This window comes from Chaetodon trifascialis, chromosome 10 (assembly GCF_039877785.1).
Source record: "Chaetodon trifascialis isolate fChaTrf1 chromosome 10, fChaTrf1.hap1, whole genome shotgun sequence".
In the NCBI taxonomy this organism is placed as follows: Eukaryota; Metazoa; Chordata; class Actinopteri; order Chaetodontiformes; family Chaetodontidae; genus Chaetodon; species Chaetodon trifascialis.
In genome coordinates this window covers 13,361,752-13,384,087 of record NC_092065.1, presented here as the reverse complement: position 1 = coordinate 13,384,087, position 22,336 = coordinate 13,361,752, and the positions used below count along the sequence as shown (strand labels likewise).

The 22,336-nt window shown below is 42.1% G+C and overlaps 3 protein-coding genes across 3 annotated transcripts in view; 2 read left to right on the top strand and 1 right to left on the bottom strand.

The window, feature by feature from the left end:
• The window catches only part of igf1ra (insulin-like growth factor 1a receptor), a 74,979-nt gene extending 66,915 nt beyond the window's left edge, over positions 1–8,064 (top strand). The window contains exons 20-21 of the mRNA XM_070972164.1: positions 1,575–1,709; positions 5,424–8,064. Of these exons, the coding sequence (XP_070828265.1) occupies positions 1,575–1,709; positions 5,424–5,952 (664 nt within the window). The 3' untranslated portion in view covers positions 5,953–8,064. The remainder of the gene's footprint in view (positions 1–1,574; positions 1,710–5,423) is intronic.
• A 2,449-nt stretch (positions 8,065–10,513) lies between these two features.
• On the bottom strand, positions 10,514–14,036 carry pgpep1l (pyroglutamyl-peptidase I like). Its single transcript, XM_070972167.1, has 6 exons — positions 13,953–14,036; positions 12,648–12,725; positions 12,515–12,567; positions 12,286–12,402; positions 11,664–11,890; positions 10,514–11,582 (listed from the first exon to the last, which is right to left on the bottom strand). The coding sequence occupies exons 2-6, from the start codon at positions 12,676–12,678 to the stop codon at positions 11,402–11,404; spliced, it is 609 nt and encodes a 202-aa protein (XP_070828268.1). The 5' UTR covers positions 12,679–12,725; positions 13,953–14,036; the 3' UTR covers positions 10,514–11,401.
• Positions 13,580–20,917, top strand: synm (synemin, intermediate filament protein). The gene is made up of 4 exons (XM_070971914.1): positions 13,580–14,558; positions 15,752–15,876; positions 17,481–17,560; positions 18,861–20,917. Exons 1-4 carry the CDS (start codon positions 13,761–13,763, stop codon positions 20,915–20,917), a joined length of 3,060 nt encoding a protein of 1,019 aa, XP_070828015.1. The 5' UTR covers positions 13,580–13,760.
• Positions 20,918–22,336: the final 1,419 nt, after the last annotated feature.

Here is a 22,336-nt window from a genome sequence, read left to right as displayed (position 1 = left end):
CACAGATGAACTTTAGTGTAAGGCGAACCCGTTCTGGGCTCCGCAAGTAGGTGACTTTTATTTTGTTGATCAAGAATAGCTGTCTGAATGTGGCTTTGTCTGTCAGCACAGGACTGTTTCAGCCAGTTCTGTGCAGTGGTGTAACAAGGCGGTAGAGTTTACTCTCAGAACTCGTGCCAGTGGTGAAAATATGACTAGCAAGAGTGAACAAATATTGTGGTCTTTGTTAGTCAAGTTAAGAATTTTGCTCATGAATAGTTTCACAGTAATCTAGTTTGAGGTTAAGCTGAGGTGATGTTTACTATACTGAGGCTTGTCCTGCAGTAATGAAATGGCTGGTACACTGATACACAGCTGACCTTATTCATAATACGTAGGCTGCCAGGTTTTTAGGTTGTCAGGTTCCTAATGCCTTTTTCAGATGGTTAGGGGATATTAAGGGTTATGTTATTAAGATCATAATTCATGCATAACAACAGACAGTATGCTGCTAAAATGCATGTTAATAAGCAACTAGTCAATGGTGAACATGTGTACCCTAATATAAAGTGTCACCATGTTGCAGTACTTGAAGCAGGTTGTTTTGGCCACTTTGGGTCAGAAATGCACAACAAGCTGAACATTAGAGTAACATTTTAATGACTGATTTCAATTTAACACAAGTGGAGATTACTGTTAAGATAAAAAGCTGAATTGATAGATTTTTTTGTCCGCTTTGTGGAAGCAGAGCAAGCTGGAAACTCAACACTGACATAATATTGCTTTAAAAAGTTGAGCTGTGTGTGTCTGCAAAATCAGGTGATGATACTTTGTCAGCTCTCACAACACAGTCATTTGGCCCACTGTTAATGCAAAAATACTGATCAGCGCAGCTCCATAACACTGTTTTTTGTTCGCTTCTTCAAAAAAAAAAAGTATGTTATTATTATTTTTTTTTTGCGATTTACTCGCTAATAAATTACAAATTCAGTTTCCACATTACCATGTGATGCAGCTGCAGCGTAGTAATGCAGTAAGTTTTATATTATACACAGTGAATAAATTCAGCCCATTATATTGACTGTGGAATTCAAACAGGAAGCAGAGTTTTAGAGAAGAAAAAACACACTGGATGCCAGAAAGGTGGAAAAAAAAAACACAATTCAGAAGTCAAAAATACTGCAGAATGCTTTGAAATGTGGTCACTGTTAATGGAAGGTTTACTGTACATGATTTGTGATCAGACGGAATGTGAAGAATTCTGCACAGACGACGACTTGGACTTACTTTATGAATGATGTTTTTGACCTCAGATCTTCATCAGGTACAAAATAAAAGAATTACTTAAATGAATTGGAAGGTAAAATGTAATGTCCTTAATAAAATGAGTACATAAGAGCATCAGTATTCATGATTGTGTCTACAGTCGAAGAGCACCTGTTTTGTGTAGTAAATATGTTGTAATAGACAAAACAAAAACACTAGCTTAGACCTTTTTAAATGTAAGATGGATTTAGGAGTAATAAAAATAACCTGCTGTGCTCAGTGCAAAAATGTAAATCTGTTTTCTGAAATGGTCTCATTTCTTACCGCAGGTCATTTGGTGTCGTGCTGTGGGAGATCGCCACCCTAGCAGAACAGCCTTATCAGGGCATGTCCAATGAACAAGTGCTGCGCTTTGTCATGGAGGGAGGACTCTTGGACAAACCCGACAACTGCCCCGACATGCTGTGAGTCTCCCTCTTATCTGTGATCAATGATGGTGCAATATCACCCATGTCAGACCTTCCAGGTTTATGTTACAACACCCTTGAAGGATGTATTGTTTTACCCTCCACTGTCACCGCCTCGCACGCCTTCTGTACCGTTGATGGTTTGCCCGGCGTCTATTTTAAGTTGTGGTTCTAAGTGTGTAGGATATCATGTGATGTGTAAGCTAAGGTACAGCCAAGATGAGGCCTGACATTAACGTCACAGGTTAAATGTGGCCCGTTGACGACATGGCCCCGGTGGTCAGCTGGCAGCGAGAAGCCTCCTCACCCGTCAGCATCGGCCCATAGAAGGGATGCCACGACCCGTGTGTGAAAGATGCCCCTCATTCCTGCCGCCGGGAACAGGCGTGAGGAGGGCGATGGTGTCTGTCCGTCAGCAAAGGGAGAGACGGGATTCCTTAATTCATCTATAATTCATTAGTGAATCACCCTGGCTGTGAGAGAAAACACAGGACGGCCTGCGTTCCTCCTTTTCCTCCCTGACCTCAATAAGAAAGCATTCTGCTCTCTCCCCTCCCACTCTCCATGGCTGACCTCACCTTAGAAAGAGAGTGCGGGTAGAAAAAAAAAAAGAGGGCCGAGTGTTGTGCAGACACAGACCTCCGGTTTCTATGGCAGCCTGACTGTTTTGTCCTGATTACAGGAGTGTGTGGATTGTGTTACAGAGGTGGTGGTGGTGGGGGTAGCCTCCCGGTCTGTGAGCAACACATGGGGAAGTCAGGCTGCTGGTTGCCTCTGCTGTTGTGACTTAATGGAGATTTCCAGAAGACTGCTGAAGTGTAGTGAAGCCAGACATCCATACAAAGGCTGAATAGACAGATACAAGAGGAGGAAGAGGAGGGATAAAAGACAGAGGGATGAGTCATATTTGGAGAGCTTTGAACGCCTTGTACTGTCTTTCTCATGGGCAGGTAGCTGTGGGTCACTGATTGGATTTCCCATGTTTCTGTCTCCAGTTTCTTATAGACAAAAGTGCATTCTCTCTCCCTCTCTCTCGCAGGGGTTGAGCGAAAATGAAAGGCAGACTCTGATATTAAACATCGCGATTTATTGCCGAGCGTGCAGTATCACTTACAGTGCTATTATACATCAAGGTTTCATCACGCCGAGGATGTTGCATGTGGGAAGTTTTGTAGTTGTGTTGCAAGAGATTCCTGTTCAGGTTTATTACACATTTAGCGTAGATGTTTGGGGGCTGCTCTGGACTCACACTTGGCCCGAAAGCGCGTCTGTTTTTTATTTTATCTGAGTGTCTCAAGCTTTGCGTCCATCGCTTAGTCTGGGGAAATTTTGGCTGCATCTTGACAAGTGCACGTTTTTTGTTTTTTTTTTTGTTTAGCGAAAGTCTGACTGCCTCCAAATTTCGTTTCGAAACCACCATTTTTAACACCATCACACCAGCTTGTAACACTCAATTTGTATCTTGGTTTACTGATGTGACACAAAAGGTCAGGCTAACCTAGGCCAAGTTTATTGACACATACAAGGGGTTTGACATTCGCTCTCACTACACTTCCTGAGATGACACAGATACGAGTGTACAGCTAAACAAAGATAATGAGCTAAACAGAACAAAAGTATCAGAGCGAGTTTTTATCATCCAAAGGTAAAGCTTGTTAAGTTAAGCTTCATTTATACAGAGCATTTGGTTTGTTAAAATGGAATTAAGTGTAGCAAATGTGCATGAACAGGTAATCGACTGAGTAAACAAAAAAAGGCAAAAGTTTGCAGTAAAAATAATTAAATAAATAAATGGTGGCAACACACAAACAAAAAGTGAAACTGAAGTTGTTGTTTGACCTTGAGCAGCTCTTTTCATGCCAGCTGAAGAACGAGGCATGTTGCTAACGTCAGTGATGACAGCTCAAATATAAGTCAATTTAGCTTAATGGCAGTAGCATGTGTCCGTGTGCGCCGTGATTGGCAGGACGCTGACACGAAGTCGGGATTTACTGCAGTGTTTGTTTTCTAAATTTGCATCAACAAGCCTCGTGCGCAACAACAGATGGTGGGGCAAGATTTTTCAGCAGACAGGTTACCCCGGAGCGGCCCGGCCCGGCTCCAACCATCACGCCCTCTTTTCATGGGAGGTCCTCGCTGCCTGGGTTTGGACATCTGAATGTCAACTTTAAGACACTCGCTGTGCTGCTGAAAAACAAGCCAGAGCCGCCGCCCCCCTGCTGCTTCAGAGCATGAAGCGAGCCGCGTGCTTAGGAAAGCTCTACCCATAATTCCTCTGTGCAGAGAGGAGCTGGCACCCAGCTGCAGAGGCTGGTGTAGACTGCAAAGAGACCACTGGGAGAGAACGAAAACAAGAGAGAGGGAACAGCAAGTGTGGAGGAGAGATGACTGAGGTGTTTATGTCAGCGGGCCTTCGAGAGTATTCTTAGCTTGTTTGTGTATAATTGAAGTTGTGGTGTGTGGTGCAGCACCACACAAAACTGTAATAATTCTCCCTTTTATGATGTTGTTTTGACATTCCCAAAGCTCGGCTGCTGGCCTGGCACAGTAACCTTACGTACAGTATGATTTACTGTGCTGCTGACTACATGCTACATTACTGATCTTGCTGTAATGTAACAATAAATAAAACATCGAATTCTAAAATGTCTCCTTTGAATGACAGTCGAAAAAAGTTTTTGGATTGACCTGATGCACATAATTAAAAGTCTCGTTGTAGCTTCTGTTTCAGTGAGCTGTAGTTAATGAAGCGTTTCACTGAACAGTTAAATTATCTGTCAACAACAAACCTGTGTGATTTCACTCGTCCTCTTTACAGGCTCAATTCTAAAAACGTCGGGATGCTGTGCAGAATGTGACGATTTGCTAATCCTTTTTAATATACACTCAATGGGAAATAGTACAAAGACAATATATTTAGTGTTTGACCTCATCAGCTTCATTGATTTTGCCAAATATATGCTTATTCTGATGCCAGCAGCATGTTCCAAACAAGCTGGGGCAGGAGCAGCTAAAGACCGGGTTGTGGAATGTTCCAAAAACACCTGTTTGGAACATTCCACAGGTAAACAGGTTCATTGGTAACAGGTGATCGTGTCATGATTGGGTATGAAAGGGGCATCCTGGAAAGGCTCAGTCGTTCACTAGCGAGGATGGAGCGAGGTTCATCACTTTGTCAAACAGTTGTTGGTGAACACATTTTGTTTGCAAATGACTGCATTCTGGTTTTATTTGCATTTTACACGGATTGTTTTTATTGTATCATTACAAGGCCCAGAATGGATTTCAAAAAAATGGCAACAGGAGAACGAATCAAAGCATCTGTTCTGTCAAACTTTTACTGTAGTTACCGGCAGTAAGTGTCTCCTGCCACCTGCTGGTGAGGAACAAGAAGTCTTCTCCACTTCTTCTGCCGGTCTGATTTTACAGAGCTCACATGCTCTTGCGCACATTGAAAGAGTTGCTGGCTGCTTTACTCGTTTCTCGTGTCTGCACTGGCTGTGAAGTAATCTCCTCTTACCACGGTTACACAATGAGATTGGGACAAAATCCACACTTCTTGTTTGGTTCAGACAAAGCTTATTTATTTTGAGCACAAAATTCAAAAATTCATAGTAGAAACTTTTTGTGAGTGCTGTGTTAGACTTTATGCCAGAATGAAGAATCGACTATACATTACTAACCCCTTTATGTTTTGTACTTCACTTCCAGGTTTGAGCTGATGAGGATGTGCTGGCAGTATAACCCCAAGATGCGTCCGTCCTTCCTGGAGATCATCAGCAGCATCAAAGACGAACTGGATCCTCCCTTCAGGGAAATGAGCTTCTTCTACAGCGAGGAGAACAAGCCGCCGGACACTGAGGAGCTGGACATGGAGGTAGAAAACATGGAGAACATTCCACTGGACCCTGCATCCACCAGGCAGCCTTCTGCTGCTGCTGCTGCCCCCTTGTCGGGCTGTACGGGAGGCACGCCTCCTCCCTCCACCCAGCAGTTATCCCCCATGCAAGGCCCAAGTACTCCATTACTGGGACCTGTGTCTCCCTCCTCCCCGGGCCCGGTTGCCTCAGCCTTGGCGTCTCCAGGCCAGGCCTTGGACAAGCACTCAGGACATGTTTCGGCCAACGGGCCTGTGGTAGTGTTGCGGCCCAACTTTGACGAGATGCAACCGTATGCACACATGAACGGGGGCAGAAAGAACGAACGGGCGTTACCACTGCCCCAGTCATCGGCCTGCTGATATCAGACCAGCCCCTCCTCCTCCTCCTTTTACACAGGGTAACACAAACCTCTCCTCCATCTCTTAAGGAGGGATGGATGAGGTAAGAAATGACTTTCTTCTACTGTGTGCCAGTAGATGACCTCTCCACTCCTTTAAGGTCAAACATGAACTCTAAAAACTGAGAAATAGCACAGAAACCTGCTAAAGCATTTGGAGTTTGGTGGCACAGACTCGACACTGGGGAACTCCTTCCTGTGCAGCCTGTACTTCGGTCTTTGTTGCATCGGTCCTTCGAGGAGGACAGTGATACAGGCGTGTATCCTGACTTACAGATGTAGACATGAACTTAAAGAAAATCTTTTTTTTTTTAGCATATCTGCCAGCAAATCCAACAGAAGAGCACTTTTTCCTGATGATTTCAGAGAGGATGTTGTGGATATCTGAGTGTGTATTTATACAAACACGTGATTCTCTCTATAATATGGTATAGCTCCATTTCTAAATGACTTTCCATCAAAATGACTTTGTTTGCATGAGCAGGCCGGCTCATGTCACGTGAGGATGCCTCAATTAGAAAGCGTGGACTGAGATCATTGTTTCATTTTCCTGTCCGTATGTCTGCGGGTGTAGGTCCCGTCAGAGGCGGGTCAAATGGAAGAGGAGGGCCTATTGTGTATCTGCCAAACTATTGCCAAATCAAGCTTTTTCTTCAGTTTCATACAGGTCTCCCTTCTTGCTTGAGGCTGTGATTCAGAGCTGAGATGAGTCTGTTCAGGAAGTCACACTGAAATTGTTTGGTGGTTTTTTAGACTTCATGCTAATCTTTAGTACCAACAGCTCCTGGAGCAGCTGTGTGTGTGTGTGAGGTTATAAGAGGACAGAATTCAGTGTCTCTGTTGAGACGGGCTGCATGCACACCTGCAGCCAAGGTTTTCTCAGAATATGCAGCGTCTGCAATTGGGGGTGGAATAAATCTAGCAAGCTTGGTGGTACTTGGAGGAGAGACACAACACTAAATTTCTATGAAGTGATTCACATACAGAGGCCAGTATAAGAGCAGGGCCAAGTTAGCGTCATTCAGGCAATAAATCAAATTTACAGTTCCTTTCAAATCAGCAGACACTATAACAGTATGATATTTGTACGAACAACCAGGTTCTTAACTATAACTGACAGTTACTAAACATTATGTAAGCACCAGCCTGTAGATGCACACACACGAGGAATCGCCGCTTTTTTTTTTGTCTCCTGTGATAATAAACTGGACATGTTTGGAGTCTGAAGACATCAGCTTGGGCATTCTTCAGGATTTTCTGTCATATAACCAACAATATATCAGTTGATTGAGAGAAAAGAACAGATAGATTGATAAATAATGACAATGATCGTCCGTTTTGTCCCTGTATTTGAGAAGCCAGCAGTCTGTTTCTTATGATGGGCTCACCAAAACTTTCTGTAGCACCACCAAAGTCCATTCAGATCAAACTGTAACTTAAACTTTGTGTGACTCGAATCAGCCAACTCTGAATCACAGCCTCAGACTGTTTTCATTAAAAAAAAAAACAAAATCCAAGTGTTATAAGTCTCACACTGCAAATCACTGAACTTCACAATCGAGGGATACGTCTCCGCCTCCACCTTCATCCATTCAAACCTTATCTGACGTTTTTTTTCTTTAAGTGTGCGTTTCACGTGGGAGGTGAGCACCGTTCGCTGATACTGCTGTTCGAGTGAAATGGCACCAAATACACAACAAACAATCCGAGTCGGAGACAGAGAAGGAGAAGGCGTTGGGTCAGGTTTTAGCAGCCTGGAGACAACTTTTAAATCACGGCAGGTCTCTTTTGGAATAGTCATTAGTTTCTCGACATTTCAAACACACATAAAGGTCTTACAGTTGTATTTTAGACTGCAGGATCGTTTTTATACACATCATTGGTTTTGTCACTTTTTAAAAAAAAAAAAACAACCTTTTTATGGTTCGAAATGTTTGCCTCTTATGTCTGTACAGAACAAAAGCTGCTATTTTATTCTTTTTCTCTTTTGGATGTTATATATAAAGAAATCCTTCAGGTTTGGTATTTTATGGTCTCCACTACAGTCCGTTTCTTATATCTTCAAACTCTGTTTAAAAAAAAAAAGAAAAAGAAAAAAAAAAGATTTTAGATATAGAACCATTTTTTTTTCTGTTATCCCAAAAGGTTTTCTGTAACACTATATTTTGCTCATTGCCTTTTATTTTTATGAAATCTTTCCTCCTGTATTTGTTTTGTGGATGTCTATATTATTATTATTAATATTATTATTATTATTTGGAATGGACACCTTAGCTCGATGTGTGAGTGTGTACTTTCTGCACCCTTTTTGTACTTGTTGTCTAGCACTGCGCCTAGCGTTGCCCTCTAGGTGCGACTCAATCTCAGGTCAAAGTAAAGGCTTTGCTTTCTCCACACATTCTCATGATCGTCCTCTACTTGTCTCCCCCTCCCTTTACCATGCTTTGTTGAGTCCGGTAGTGCCCTCTCTCCTTCCCGCTGGCCCCTGACTGGCCTCTACAGCATACTGTACCTGCCCCCCCCCCCCCCCCCGCCTCCTTTTGAAGTCAGGATCAGTTCCAGCATATGAGATATTGACTTTATACCAGATCTGGTATTTTAACCCATCCATTTCCTGCCTCTTCTTGACTCAATAGGGCTAATTGGGTTGTCTTGTTTGCCTTAATTATGCCAACCATTCAAAATCCAATGTTTTTTCCCCACATTTTATTTTTATTTTTTGTAACTTACACACTCTCAAGCGCAATACAACGCCACTTCTGCTCATGTCGCTTCTTCAAAGTCAGTCCAGGTCTTATTGTTTGTCGTCATAATCACTGCTTATGAAAACCAAATAAAGGATGGGTTAAAGTCCAGGGAAGGGAACACGTTTCAATGTTATGAATGGAAAAAGGTCTTAAAACGGAGACTGAAGCGGTGAAAGTGTTTTGAAGGATTTCTCCTCATCTTTTGGAAAAGTTGCCTGGTGATTATTATTATTATTATTATTTTTTCCCGTTCTTTGAAGTTTTTTTTTTTTTTCTGTAGGAGTGTTATTTATTTATTTTTTTTTAATTTTCCTTTTGTGATATCAGTTTAAATCACTGTATAAATGCCCCATGATTCAGTATAAAGTTGGATTTTTTTGTATGTATTTTCTTTGGTGTCATGCCTGGGGGACTTAAAAACTTTTTTTTTTCCCTTCAAGTATATATCTACCTCACTCTTTTTAAAATATATGTATGCGTATGGAAAACAAGGACATCTCACTCTTTCTCATCAGTTTGTATAGGAACTTCATCATCTGGATAAAACACCACAGGGATCTAGAGAAACCTCACAAAGCGGAAGAGGACAGGAGATGGAATATCTGTGTGGAGGTTTAAGCGTTGTAAGTTCAGCCCACTGATATCTGGTCCAGTGGTTTCATTCTCTGCAGAATCACTTTAAAAAGGTTGGTTATTTATGAGTTAATTATGTAAAGTATGCTTTAATTTGACCCGCTCGATTACAGCGTTTCAAGGTTTACAGCAGGTGCAGGACAGGATGCGATAAGACAAGAGGCCGCAGCACAACGTCAACATCAGACATTCCATCTCCGCTTGACTCCCGACGTATAGTCACAACCTCAAATCCTCAAAAGACAGAAGCCTTCATTCTCCTCATCTAAAATGCATTTATTTAGAAGTCTAAGCAGTTATCATGGGGAACATTTCTAAAAAGGGAAAATGTTTTATTAAACCTCCAAGAACATCTCTCAGCTTATTCAAATCATCCACACATCATTTGAACTCTCAAAAAACTACATTTGGTTGTAAGGATCAGCTGGACATTTCTTCACTTTCGATACATTTATAGAGATAGCAGCAAGTCCACCTCCTACGTGTTCCTACCTTCAGTCCTGAGTGGACGGTTTCAGTCGTTCTTTTAAGTCCATGTTGGATTGGATTTGTTTTCCATGTCAACTCTTTGTGTTTATGTGAGCGCCATCAGCTCCCCTGTCCAAGTCTTTAGCTCTAGTGATAGCCAGTGTCCACTGCCATCACGGTGAATCTCTTAGTGAGCGCTTTGTGGTCATTTGTTCGTAAACCCAACACGCCTTCTCTGGCCTGTTGCACTGCTACTTAACACAAATGCTGCTGGTTCAAACGGCCGCCTCAGTGGATCTCATGTTATCATAAATGTTGAGTGTGATGGTGGCAAAGGGGCTTTTATTTACATCCCAAAGCTTCTCGTAAAACCTCTCGCAGAGTGCTGTCTCACTGCAAGGGCTCCTGAGCTGGAGGCGCAAGCTAATTTGGAAAAATTCTTGCAGAAGTTTAAACCCAAAAGCAATAAAAAAAAGAAAGGAAATGGGATTATGAATAGGCCACTGGGTCGCTTCTAATGTGAAATCTGGGTGCTCGATCGAGGTTCTTCTTCAGCATTTTATCTGTGCATGATTGAAGAGAATACCAATCAGAGAGTGAACGCTCTTTTGGTTGATTGCTGCTGAATATCACATTGGTACAGAGATCACCACTGACAAGCAAGCAGCTTGTGTAGTTACTCAACATATCTGTGCATTTATTATTTGTTTTCCGTCTGGATGTATGTAATGATGAAACACAAACATTAATGATATATTTTCAGTTCTGGGAGTAGTAGACAATACATTGACCTGTTGTGAGGTGAATTACTGTTGAATTACTAGTTACCATTAGATCACAAACCTGTCATAACTGCAGCATTTAAACAAACACGTGGACATATTTAGGACAGGGATGTTGCGTAGATTACGGGTAGTCATGGTAAAGAGTAAACATGATTAGAAACAAATGGTAGGCGTAAGTTTACAGCTTCACACTAGTTGCTTTTTTTTTGCAGATTTTCAGCATAAATATACAGTAACTAAAAAAAAAACATGCAACTTAGTCATCTTTATCATTTCAATTCTACAGAATGTTCTTCATGCAAACCTCAGGTTTATGGAGGATGCGTCAGTGCATTCAAACTGCAATAATAAGTTTGAGGTTTATCATTGTCATGCCTCGGTTTTTATGATTTGCATTCCTATACCTTCTGAGGGGGCCTTGGTCTACTGCTATGATTTTATGATAATACTTTCACAAAACAATCTCTGTGTTCATTACCTGATTGGGGAAAGAAATAATCCAAAAAAAAAAAAAAAAAAACTTCACTAGACTGTCTTTTTCGAGCTCTGTATCTGAGGCCTCAAAGTTTTTCACACCTATAGCTGAGATGGTGTATTTTTGACATGCCGTCTCCAAATGTGTATCTGAGAATTTCTTGTATTTTTCTTTTTTTTTCCTGAAATTTTGAATAAATAAATGAATGAGAACTCTGACTGTTCTATTTGATTCCCTCTGAGGCCACCGTTTCTCGTCCAGGTCAGTCAGTGATGCTTGTGTGGTGTTATTAGAGGGTCTACCTCACTGTGACTGGCTGTCTGAAGGGTCCTCCAGCTGGTCGAGCATGGTCCGAATGAGGGTCTGCAGCAGAGGTACCAGTCTGTCAGCTGAGCTCAGCCTGCCAGATGAGGGTATGTGTATGAGGGCCGCTCTCCTCCCACCGTGACACAGTGAGCAGTAATACGCAAAATCACACAGGTACCTGAGGAGGAGGAGGAGGAGGAGGAAGCGTTATCTCATGTTCTTGAGTGTCTGTCAGCACAGCTCAGGAACAGACGTCTACCTGCCAGCGTCTCTTGAATAAATTACATCCACCCCTGCTTGTCTGAACTCTTTGGAGACAGCCCTCATGTTAATGACCGAGTCCAGTTTCTCTGGTCCTCCTTCCAGACAGCAGTGACTCTCAGGACAGAAGCCGCACACATCTCTGTCTCTGTATCCGCTGTTCTTCCCCGTTTGCTCCAGAATGACGACGCTGGAGCCTCTGGCCGTGCCTAAGTGCACAGCAAACTGAGACACACACAAATACAGAAGGTAGAGTGAGATATTCTCTTCTCATATCACAACCACAGCGTATTTATGCATTTCAACAACACTGCACCTCCATGAGGGCTGTAGCAACCACTGAGGACACTGAGATCAAGGTGGAGGACATTTATGGTTTGATTCTGGTGTTTTTGGAAAAAATATGTTTAAATTAGACTTGTTTTAGGTTGATAAATCAAATGAAATCATTATTTTATTCCTGGTTGTGTGGACTGGTCTTTGAAACAGCATTTAGACCTGTATGTCCAACGTGTCAATATATCAATGCAAGTCAACAGTTAAATGAAATAGCATTTAAAAATTTCGCTTTATTTTTGGCAGCTCCTAAATTCCTTCAGTATTTCTTTAAAAAAAATTACCTTTGGTTGAAGAGTTTGCCAAATGTCAGCAATGATTTTCTGAGTCTGAACATAACTCACTGGTACCTCCTTAATGTAAACATCAATCCGCTCTCCCAAGCCGAACACCTTCAGCCCCTTTAAAATAATGAAACATTAGACATTTTAAGTCTTTACGCTTCACAGAGGACATTTTATACTGACTAATTTGACATATACTTTTTTTTTAAACATTTTTTTCAAACACTACCTGGGCTGCTGTCCAGCTGGGGTTCACTAAGAACTGCCGGAAAGGTCCAAAACCTGAAAAACGGATTAAAAAACTTCAAATTAAGGCCGGTTTGAAAATGTTGGTGTATTCATGAGCAAACGTGCTGATTTACCTGTAACAACCACAGTTTCGCGGCCCTCCATGCTCCATGTGAGGGAGGATAGTTTGTTACGCACTTCATGTCAGGACACTGAAAAACAAAGCGGGTTATTTTAGCTCCCGCAGCTCCGCTTTTTGTACGCTCGGGGGCGCTGCTCCCCGGCAAATAAAGGATGTGAGGCGAGTGGAGAAGTGATGCATTCAGGTACCACCGGTAAGTTCCGGAAAACTTACCCCCTCAGATCTACTAAACTTACACATTTAATTAGCTTGATAATGAAAATAAACGGTTCTTTCATTTTCATTGCACTTGCAAAAAACTACCATACTATTACTATTATTTACCACATACCTTTCAATACATTATATTCACAATTCATTATTAATTAATTACAAATTTATATTTCCTGTTCTTTGTTCTGGCACTGTACCTTTAAACATACTGTATATACACACATGTATATCATAGGTAAATGTAGTGGAGTACAAAGTAGAAGTCATCTAGTACAGTACTTGAGAAAATGTGCTTTTAGTGGCCCAATATACAGATGTACTAACAATTGGGAGGGGCAGTCTAAATGTAAATTAGGAATTAGAGGCGGGGGGACAGGCGAAAGGCAATACAAAGCATGAACATGAAAAACGTATATAAAGATATAAACATATTTATAGGAAATTTCAGTAAAAGTTCCAACTACACAAGACAATCGTTCAGACCTATTATGTTTTGATGTTATACATATACTCAATTGTTTTTCCTACATATTTTAAATTTAATTTTACTGCAAGACACATTTTCAGCATGTAGCTTGTAGTGTGCAGTGTTCCACAGTGTCCCAGTTATTTTACCACATCTTTGATTATTATTGAGATCACAGCGGTAATATATCAGACAGACTGTAAATGCAGCATAACATCTGTCAGGGACACGGACGCGTTTGGGACGATCCTGTGAGGCCGGTCCCGCCCTCCTCCACCTCCTCCTCCTCCTCCTGCACTTGTCAAAGGCCACCGGTGGCAAATTACATCACAGTTGTGCCCAAAGACGCACACGCAGATGACACCAGGACAACCTCCCTCCTAAATTAACAATTTTTAAAGTCACTTTTTATCATCAGGAGTCACAATGTTGCCTTTCAAGAGAACTTTTGACAGCGAAAAACAGCAGCTGCAGGAGCTCAACGGCAGACTGGTCCAGTATCTTTCCAGAACGAAGCAACTGGAGCAGGAAAATACGTGTCTGATCGCTGAAATCAACAAACTCAGACAAGCGACGGCGGCGGAGCGGGAGCCGAAGTACAAGAGTGAGATGCGGGACCTGCGGAGAATGGTGGATCAGCTGTCCTTTGAGAAGTCCCAGGCTGAGATGGAGAGAGAGAAGCTATGGCGGGAGTTGCAGATGGTCCAGTCTCTGTGCAGCGAGCAGACGGGGGTGTGCCGGGACATCAATGGCGAGCTGAAGGGCTGCGAGAAGGAGCTTCACCACGCTCACAAGACCAACAGCGAGCTCCAGCAGCGGTTAGTCCAGCTGGAGAGCGAGTACAAACGCCTGGAGGATGCGCACAGGCAAGAAATCAACCGTCTCCGGTGTCAGGTGGAGTCCCGGGTGGTGCCCATCATCACGCAAACTTACCGCGGGCCTCCGGCGGCCTCAGTGGAAGAGGTGCAGGAGTACGCCCGCGGTCTGTCCGAGGGCTGGATGGAGACCTTTGAAATGTACCAGCAGAAGGTGGAGGAGATGGAGCAGTCGATTAAAGCGGACCAGGCGAGGCTGAGTGATCTGCAGAGGGAAAAGATGCTGTACGCCTCAGAGTTGGCCAAATTACGCACGGAGGCGGAAAAGCAAGGGCAGATTCAGATGTGCCTTGAAGAACAGCTGATGCACATGCAGGAGAAATTCCGGGTGGACTACAATGAATATCAGGTGAGAGAAGAGGTCCACCGTAAGAGAGGAGGACAGAGAAAAGCCAGATTTATATGTCAGACTGAAGTAGAACCGAAGATTATAGGATTTATTTCCATTTAAAGAAATCTCTACACATGTTACAAATCTGATACAAGTTTAAAGTGATGCAGAGAGAATAATCTCCTCTTTATCACACTGAGCCCAAGACAGGGGCGAGGCTACTCCCTCTTGTACCTGCCACACCCACCGTCCTTGAAGCCACTGATGCAGCTGTCTGAGGCTACAAACTGATTCTTAAGCCTCAACCATTATCTAAATAATGATTATATCGTCACAATCTGGGCTGACATTAATAACAGGAATAACTGTGATCACATCCGGTGGCCTCCTGGAACTATTCTGGCTTCAGCCTTTCCTTAAAGCACACACATGCCGTAGATGTGAAATGAATGCACCTCTCCCTCCTCCACTACATAATAGCATTTACACCGTTAAGTGGTGACTGACAAGTTTGTGTTCCCTCAACTGTCAAAAGCATTGGATCTCGCATGCAACATTCGACCTCGCTATAAAAGGATTGAATAGCTTGAGTAGCTGGATGACATTCTATCTCTCCTGCACTTTATGGCTGCTAGATTACACTGGCCACTTAAACCAATTAGCTGTCAGACTGACAAATCCTTATTAGCCTCCTAAAGATGGAGCCCTAAGCAGGTCAGGCAACTACAAACGACTACACTGGTCCAACACTGCAGGGATGTCTTCAATATTGGAACAAAAACAGAAAAATTTTAAATTTAGCATGACATCTGTTGCAATAGATGCCACTGGAAAAGGCTTGTGCACAAATGACAGACGCTGGATTAAGTGGTCCAGATGATAAATGCAGCCTGTTGTTGTGATCAGGCTTGATTTGGACTAGAAGCGTTCAGCCAGTTTGCCATCTTCCGGCATTAGAAGTCAGCAAACATAAGTGACTCGAAACAGAAGCAACACAGATTCACCAAGTTAACAACACTGTAGGCTGCAGTAAAATAAAATGTGGTTACAAACTTTACGGCTAACAAGGGAGCAGAATGATTACAGGATTTTCAGTTAAATTGCAGGCGTAAACAAAAAAAAATAAAATCCCCGACGGACAGACCACAGACTTGTAAAATTAAACTATGTGCAAAGTGAAAACGTACTTTTTTTTGCTTTTATTCTTCCAGGTGATTATCGAGCAGCTGGAGCGTGAGAGGAACATGATGGCCGACACAATTGCAGAGAAGATGCGAGAGCATCAGCACCTTCTCCAGGTTAAGATGGATCTGGGCATGGAGGTGGCTGCGTACAGGTGATGAGCGTATTTATTCTGCCGTCCTCCAGATAAAACTGATTGTTAAGGGATCATTTTGAGTAGACCGCAAATCTTTTGACATGCCACTGAGGGAAAAGGAGTATGGTTCCTCCTCGAGGGTCCCAGTGAGACAGTGAGCTGGCACGCACAACACCAGGGCGCTGAAACCGGAGCAGCTAAACGGAATTCAGCCATCATTAATTTTACAGTAATTACATCTGTGCTTTTCATACTGTGACATGTCAAAATGTCTCCAGAGAAAAAAGCCTATGGGGAGTGTTACTGTGTGTTTCGGATCAGAAAAACAGCAGTGCGACACTTCTTGTAAAGGTCATTCAATGATTACTCTGGTTTAATAATTGAACCATGAAGTGCTAAGAACTGACACTATGATTTATTTTTTGTCAAATGTTAATGAAAAAATGTTTTGAATGTGTTTTCCTGAATTCAGAAAGTCATCTGAAGTGTGAAGTCTTCCCTTGTCTTTCCGTGCTTTCAAGAACAGATCAATGGTCAAAGCAGCCCCCCCACTGCCTGAGGTCACTCTTAGCTTAATTAGTGAGTTCATCAAACACATAAGACGAAATCAGCTGCTCGCTTCCTGCTGGTCTCAGCATTAAGTGCTCTCATCTGGAAAGTACTACACATACTATATACATTTTTAATAGAGTCATTTAAACTTTCTCTGTGGTTTATTTTAAGTGTTTACGGAGCAAGACAAATTATATCTGGCATTTCACATCCTGTAATAGCATGGCATGTCAAGTCTTCATGCTCCTAACTTAGCCACATACTAATGGACTATTTTTACTGAAAGGCAAAGTTATTTATAAAGCAGTCGATAAACAGTGTATTTTCATGTTTGAAGATATAATATGTAGTTTTATTTTTTCAGTTATTCTTGTAACCTCGTACTGCATATCCCAGGAAATCTAGCCCAGCTGAAGTCACTGAGGGATATAAAATGTTGTTAGTATTAAGGCAGTTCAGAAGAAGTTCTTCAGAGGACTTTCCACTCCAGTGTGTCTCTATATGGCAGATTCTCCGCTGGCACATCTGGTTTGTTTTGAATGTTTGGAGTAGACAGAATGTTTGCTCAGAGACGTGACAGTGGCATGTGTTTTTGTATGTGTCACGAGTCAACTTTTGCTTTGGGATTCACTGGGAAGTGTGGACCGCCCTGCATTGTAGCTGTTATTTTTAGGTCAGTCTTTCGGAAGGCACTCTCCAGAGAGGTTGTTCTTTTTTGAGACACTTTGGTTTGTTCAGTTGGTTGTAGGGTTGTTGAAGCGTAGCCAAGGAGAGGTGAGCTGTTAGTGCTAATTATTACAACGTCATTATTACATGACAGCATCTTGTTATGTTTTTGATGGTTACCACCCTATATGGTCAGATCCTGGGTTCATACCATCTTGTAAGACTGTTCCGTTTAGTTTGAGACGGTTGACATGGCAGAGCTGAATGATGTACACCGTCTTGTGAGGTATTTGTCTTGGATCTTTTTTTCCTATATATGGGAACAAATAATTATGTTGAAATAAGAGGATAACCAGTGATCTTTAACAGCTTGTTTTGTTTTGTCTTGTCTCTTGTTTGTTCAGGGCTCTTCTGGAGGGTGAGAGAGTGAATCTGCAAGATCCTCATAGGAGGGTGACTCAACATCAGAGAGAAAGAGTCATAGGTACTGTATTTAAAAGTATTAATTGTTGTAATTGTAAAAAGAAGTGTGTAAAAACAGCATTTTGTGGTTTTACGTGAGGTTATGTGCCAGACCATTTCTTGGCCAGGAGCAGTGACTTCCTGGAGTCTTCACGAGTTGCCTGGCAAGCTCACAGTGCTGACAAGGCTCCAGAAAGTCACTGCTCCCCGCCAAGAAACAGTCTAGCACATAAGCTCCTGTAAAACCACAACTTGCCATTATTACACTTAGTCTTTTGTACATATTACACCAACAAAACTGACTCATGCTGACTTTTTACAAATGAGGAGTAAACATGAAGTTACACAGACTGACAGGTAACTTGTTGATTGGACAGTTTTGGCGATTATCCTCCATCATCAGGACCCACGTGGGAAAATCTAATTCTGGTGATCGACAGAAGTTTATGCAGCACTTTAATGTTTCTGATGTGTATATTTGTGTTCTTTGGTTTTAGAAAGAGCTCATGATGAAATAACTGATTAGAAGCATTATTAGTTTTATTAGACTGCAAATTGACCACATTATGAATAATGACAGGTAGAGACAGGATGAAAAGGAGGCGGCTTGTACAGTACTGATGTGGGGCTTATTACTGTGGGATCGGCTATCGCACACTTTTTAATGGTCTTTCAAAGTAGACAGAGTAGGACACAAACAGCAGTTTTAAGAGTTTTTGACCTATTAATCAGGGAAAATGCCTGCAGTGGTGTGCATACATGTGACCAAGGCTGCCAATTGATTTGCATAAATATATACATGGCTTGTACTTATCAATTTTAAGACTGCTTCCTGAACAGGCTTCACAATCAGTAGATGAATCTTTTAGTAGTTTAGCTTTTGAAATTGCACTAAAATCACCTTTGCACTATCACAAAATACTGGTGGTTGATCCATTTGTTTTTACACCACAAAAAAACACACCAGAGTCTGCTTGACACCTTTTAAAAAGGTCCAGATTGTTCAATTGACAGCTTTCACACCAGCCCCCAAATGAACTGTACTAACTGGGAAATTGGACCAAAATTCATTTTAACTGACCCAAACAGGTTCAGTGTGAAAGCTCACTTAGAGATGCAGGTAGGCGGCTAGCTGTTTCCCTATGTTTACAGTATTTATGTGAAGCTAAGCTACTGCCTCCAGCTTCATATATTACAAAAAGATATGACAGCAGTATCGATCTCTTCATATACCTCTTGCCAAGAAAGCAAATAATTTCCAAAAATGTCTAACTATTCCTTTAAGTATCTAATAATTCATGGTGCTCAATCCTCTGCTTCAGATATCAGGATGCCTGCCCAGCCCTACACTCCAAGAGCATCCACCTTAATGACCAGACAACATATGGATACCAGGTACACACCACCAAGTTCAAACCTGAGAAGATCCCCTTGGCCTCCTTCTGGGTCTATAAGCCCCTCTAGGGTCATTCCTATTTCAGTTGTAGGCAGAACTCGGCATCAGAGTCCTGCATCCAGAAGAGACATGATCTCATTCACCAAAGCTCGGGCTGCTACTTCTGCCTCTGCTACCACCACCGCTACTACAGCCAAAGATAAACCAATGGGCAAGAGAGAAAATCAAATTCGTCAGAACGAACAGAAAACAACAGGAGTGGAGCAAACTGTGAAAATCAAACAGGCTTCTCTGGTAGATAACCAAGCCAGTCCCATCAAGTCCTCCACTACAGAGACCAAATCAGTGAGAGTTGTGTCACCACCAATGATGAGCCTGAGCATGAAAACTGAGACAGAAAGTGAAAAGCAAGTGTCAGATGAAATAGAGAAACATAATGTTTTTGAAGGAGAGTTCAAAGATGAAGAGAAAACAGAGTCTACAACAGGTCCTAGAGAGAAAAAGATATTAGATTCTGTGTCTGTGGAGGAGCTCATCGAGAAAGTGATAAAACCAGTTGGCTTGGATGCTAAAGTTTGCTCCACGGGAGAATCGAAGGTAAGGTATCACGTGGAGAAAACTGAGCAGGAGGATGGCACGACTAAGACACAGATTGTGCTTGAGTCCAAAGTGGAGGAAGAGGTGGATATATCTGAGGACTCAGCACTGGATGAACTGCTGAGCCAAGGAGTCAAGAAGGTGTCACTGCAGGACATCAAGGACACAGCAACAGGAAGCATGATCAAGAGCCTGCTAAGTGGCCTGCAGGGACATGACGACCTGGAAAATAAGTCTGTCAATGTGGAAATCATTGAGGAACCAGTGGAGTCTCACAGTGACGATGAGCTTGAGATCGATCAGAAGTCCAGATCTAGTTTTTATGAGCCCTCCTCAACGTATTTTCAAATTGAGGAGCTGGAAAATGTCCCTCATGATGCTCAATTTCAGAGGAGTGATGGTGATGCCACGAAAACCTCTGTGACAGCAACAGATCATAGCAAGAGTGGATCTGTACAAGTTCAAGAGGTTTCTAGAGAGAGTGAATCTCCATATTTCTCCCACGACCAAGAGCCTCACGACTATTTTGTCTCCACGCCAGATGATAATCTTTCTGAACCTGAGGAGGGTGGTGGCATTACCTCATACGGCCATTATGGTATCTTAGACGACCTGTCGGATGAGAGGTATTATCAAGATGAAGGTCCTCCCTCAAGAAGAGTGATTGTAGAGGAAAGTGATGAATACAGGTTCATGGCACGTGATCGCTCACTTGTCAAAGAGAGTTTTCCAGAGTGCATAATTGAAGAAGAAGTTCGTGTCTCCCCTATAGTGCAGGAGTCCATGCTAGAGTTCCTGAGAGAGGACTCTCTGGAACCCAAGGAGCAGCTGAAGGGAGCTCTAGAGCAGCTGCAAAGCTCAGTGTCGGGGCCACTGAGGGAGGAGTTGGCCTTGCTCACAAAAATGGGTAGTGAATGTCCACAAAATGTGGCTGTTGATGTCAAAAAAGTGCAACAGTCAAGTGGCAATGGCACCATGACTATAGTTGCAGAGTTGAATGTCTCTCAAACCCTAGAAGAGTCTGGGCTGCTGGAGGCAGGAGAAGATCTGTCTGAAGAGCAGATCATGGCAACTCTCAGATCTTCTAACCTTGGGCTTGAGAAAGCCTTCCAGGGTGGGGCAGGAGGAGGATACAGCTTCAGAGTCTCCAAAGAAGAGGATGTTGTGTATGGTGAAGAGATGGAAGGCTACACTAATGAAGGAGAGTCTGCATCAGAAATCACTGAGAAACATATTAAATTGGGGCCATCACAAAAGTCCTTCACCTTCCAAATGGACTTACAGGGCAGCCATCCTGAGACAGCCTCAAAGCAAGAGCCACAATCTCAAATCTTGGAGATTTCTCAAGAGAAAAGAATTGCAACAGTTTACCTTGAAGATGACTAAGAATTCAGTCAGAAATATTTTCAAACTCAGTACGTGCCAATGTTGGTTATTGAGATGCACGTACAGGTATTTTTCTGATGCAGCAGTCCACACACGCATGGCATTAATGCCGTTTGCAGACAATGTAGTTATGCTTTAGATCTTGCAGTAAAACATACTGTATATCCAATTGATTTTAGTGTGCTCTTTTACTGTATGTACTTGCTGAGAGTGTATAACTTGGTGTACCCAACTGCAACACGATTCAAGCAAAATTCCAGCAAAATTAATACATGCCTTTATGGTATTCATTGTGGCAGTACTATTACAAAAAAAAGAGTGCTAACTAATATTGGCTAGCTTAAGATAGGAGTTTAACATTTACATATTGTAGCAATATGTAGGTCAGCACTGATGGAGTGCTCTGATATATGTTAACCTTTTTATAGTTTGCAGTTTATCTTCAAAGAGGTTTGGTTATTCTCTCTAGATTTCTCTATTTTTGTACTAACCTTTGCTGTACATCTTAAATACCCCGTTTTGCAGTGTACAGCATCCTGTCACATCATGCTGTGTCTGCCATGTTGTTGAATCTACTTGGTCAACATTTTATGCAAGCCAGCATTTGAGAGTTGAGAGTTATGAGGTGCTGGGCACTGTTTGCAGATTGGGGTTTTCATTTTTCTTTTGACTTGGGCACTGCTGCCAAATTGAATAGCTTTAGTATACACTGCATCCTGGAAAACAGTCGTTTATTTTAAGCAGTACTTAGTGAAGTGTACAGTTAAGTTTGTAGCTGAGGACGGTATAGTGGGAGTGGAGAAAAAGATGATAATTAGTCTTAAGAAAAAGAAACATTTTAAATGCGGAAATCAAGGTGTAGTGGAAGTAAATGTGGCTCTTCAGAGTGGTTAACTAACAATGTTATTTGCAGATTATTTACTATACTCACAATAAATGTCACACTACACATTTTGAGTATTTAGGAAAAAGAATTGCCCATTACATAACCAAAGCTGGGTTACATGGTCAGTGTAATCAGTCTGAAATGTGCTTGTAAAATCTTTACATGGTGTGTGTCAATACCATATATTTCTAATTTCCCAACATTTGCTCTGAACAAGTGAGCAGGGAGCTAGGAATTCAAAATGGTGAATTATACTATTTGGAATTCAAAAAAAGGTTGTCAAAGCAAATAGTAAGATGAAAGAATGAAAAGAAGAAGTAGAATCTTTATGAAATAAGAGGATTCAGTGATTGTGTTGTCAAAGAAAATATAATCACATCTGCTTTTGATGCATAGTATGTCTTGTTTGGTCACCTTTTGCTTGTCTTTTGTTGGTTATCACAGTGGTGGCTTCAGGGATTCACCTTTGCTCTAACGTAAGAGTGTATTCATGACCATACCTATTTTTGGATCATCAGCTTAGTGGCGTTGAC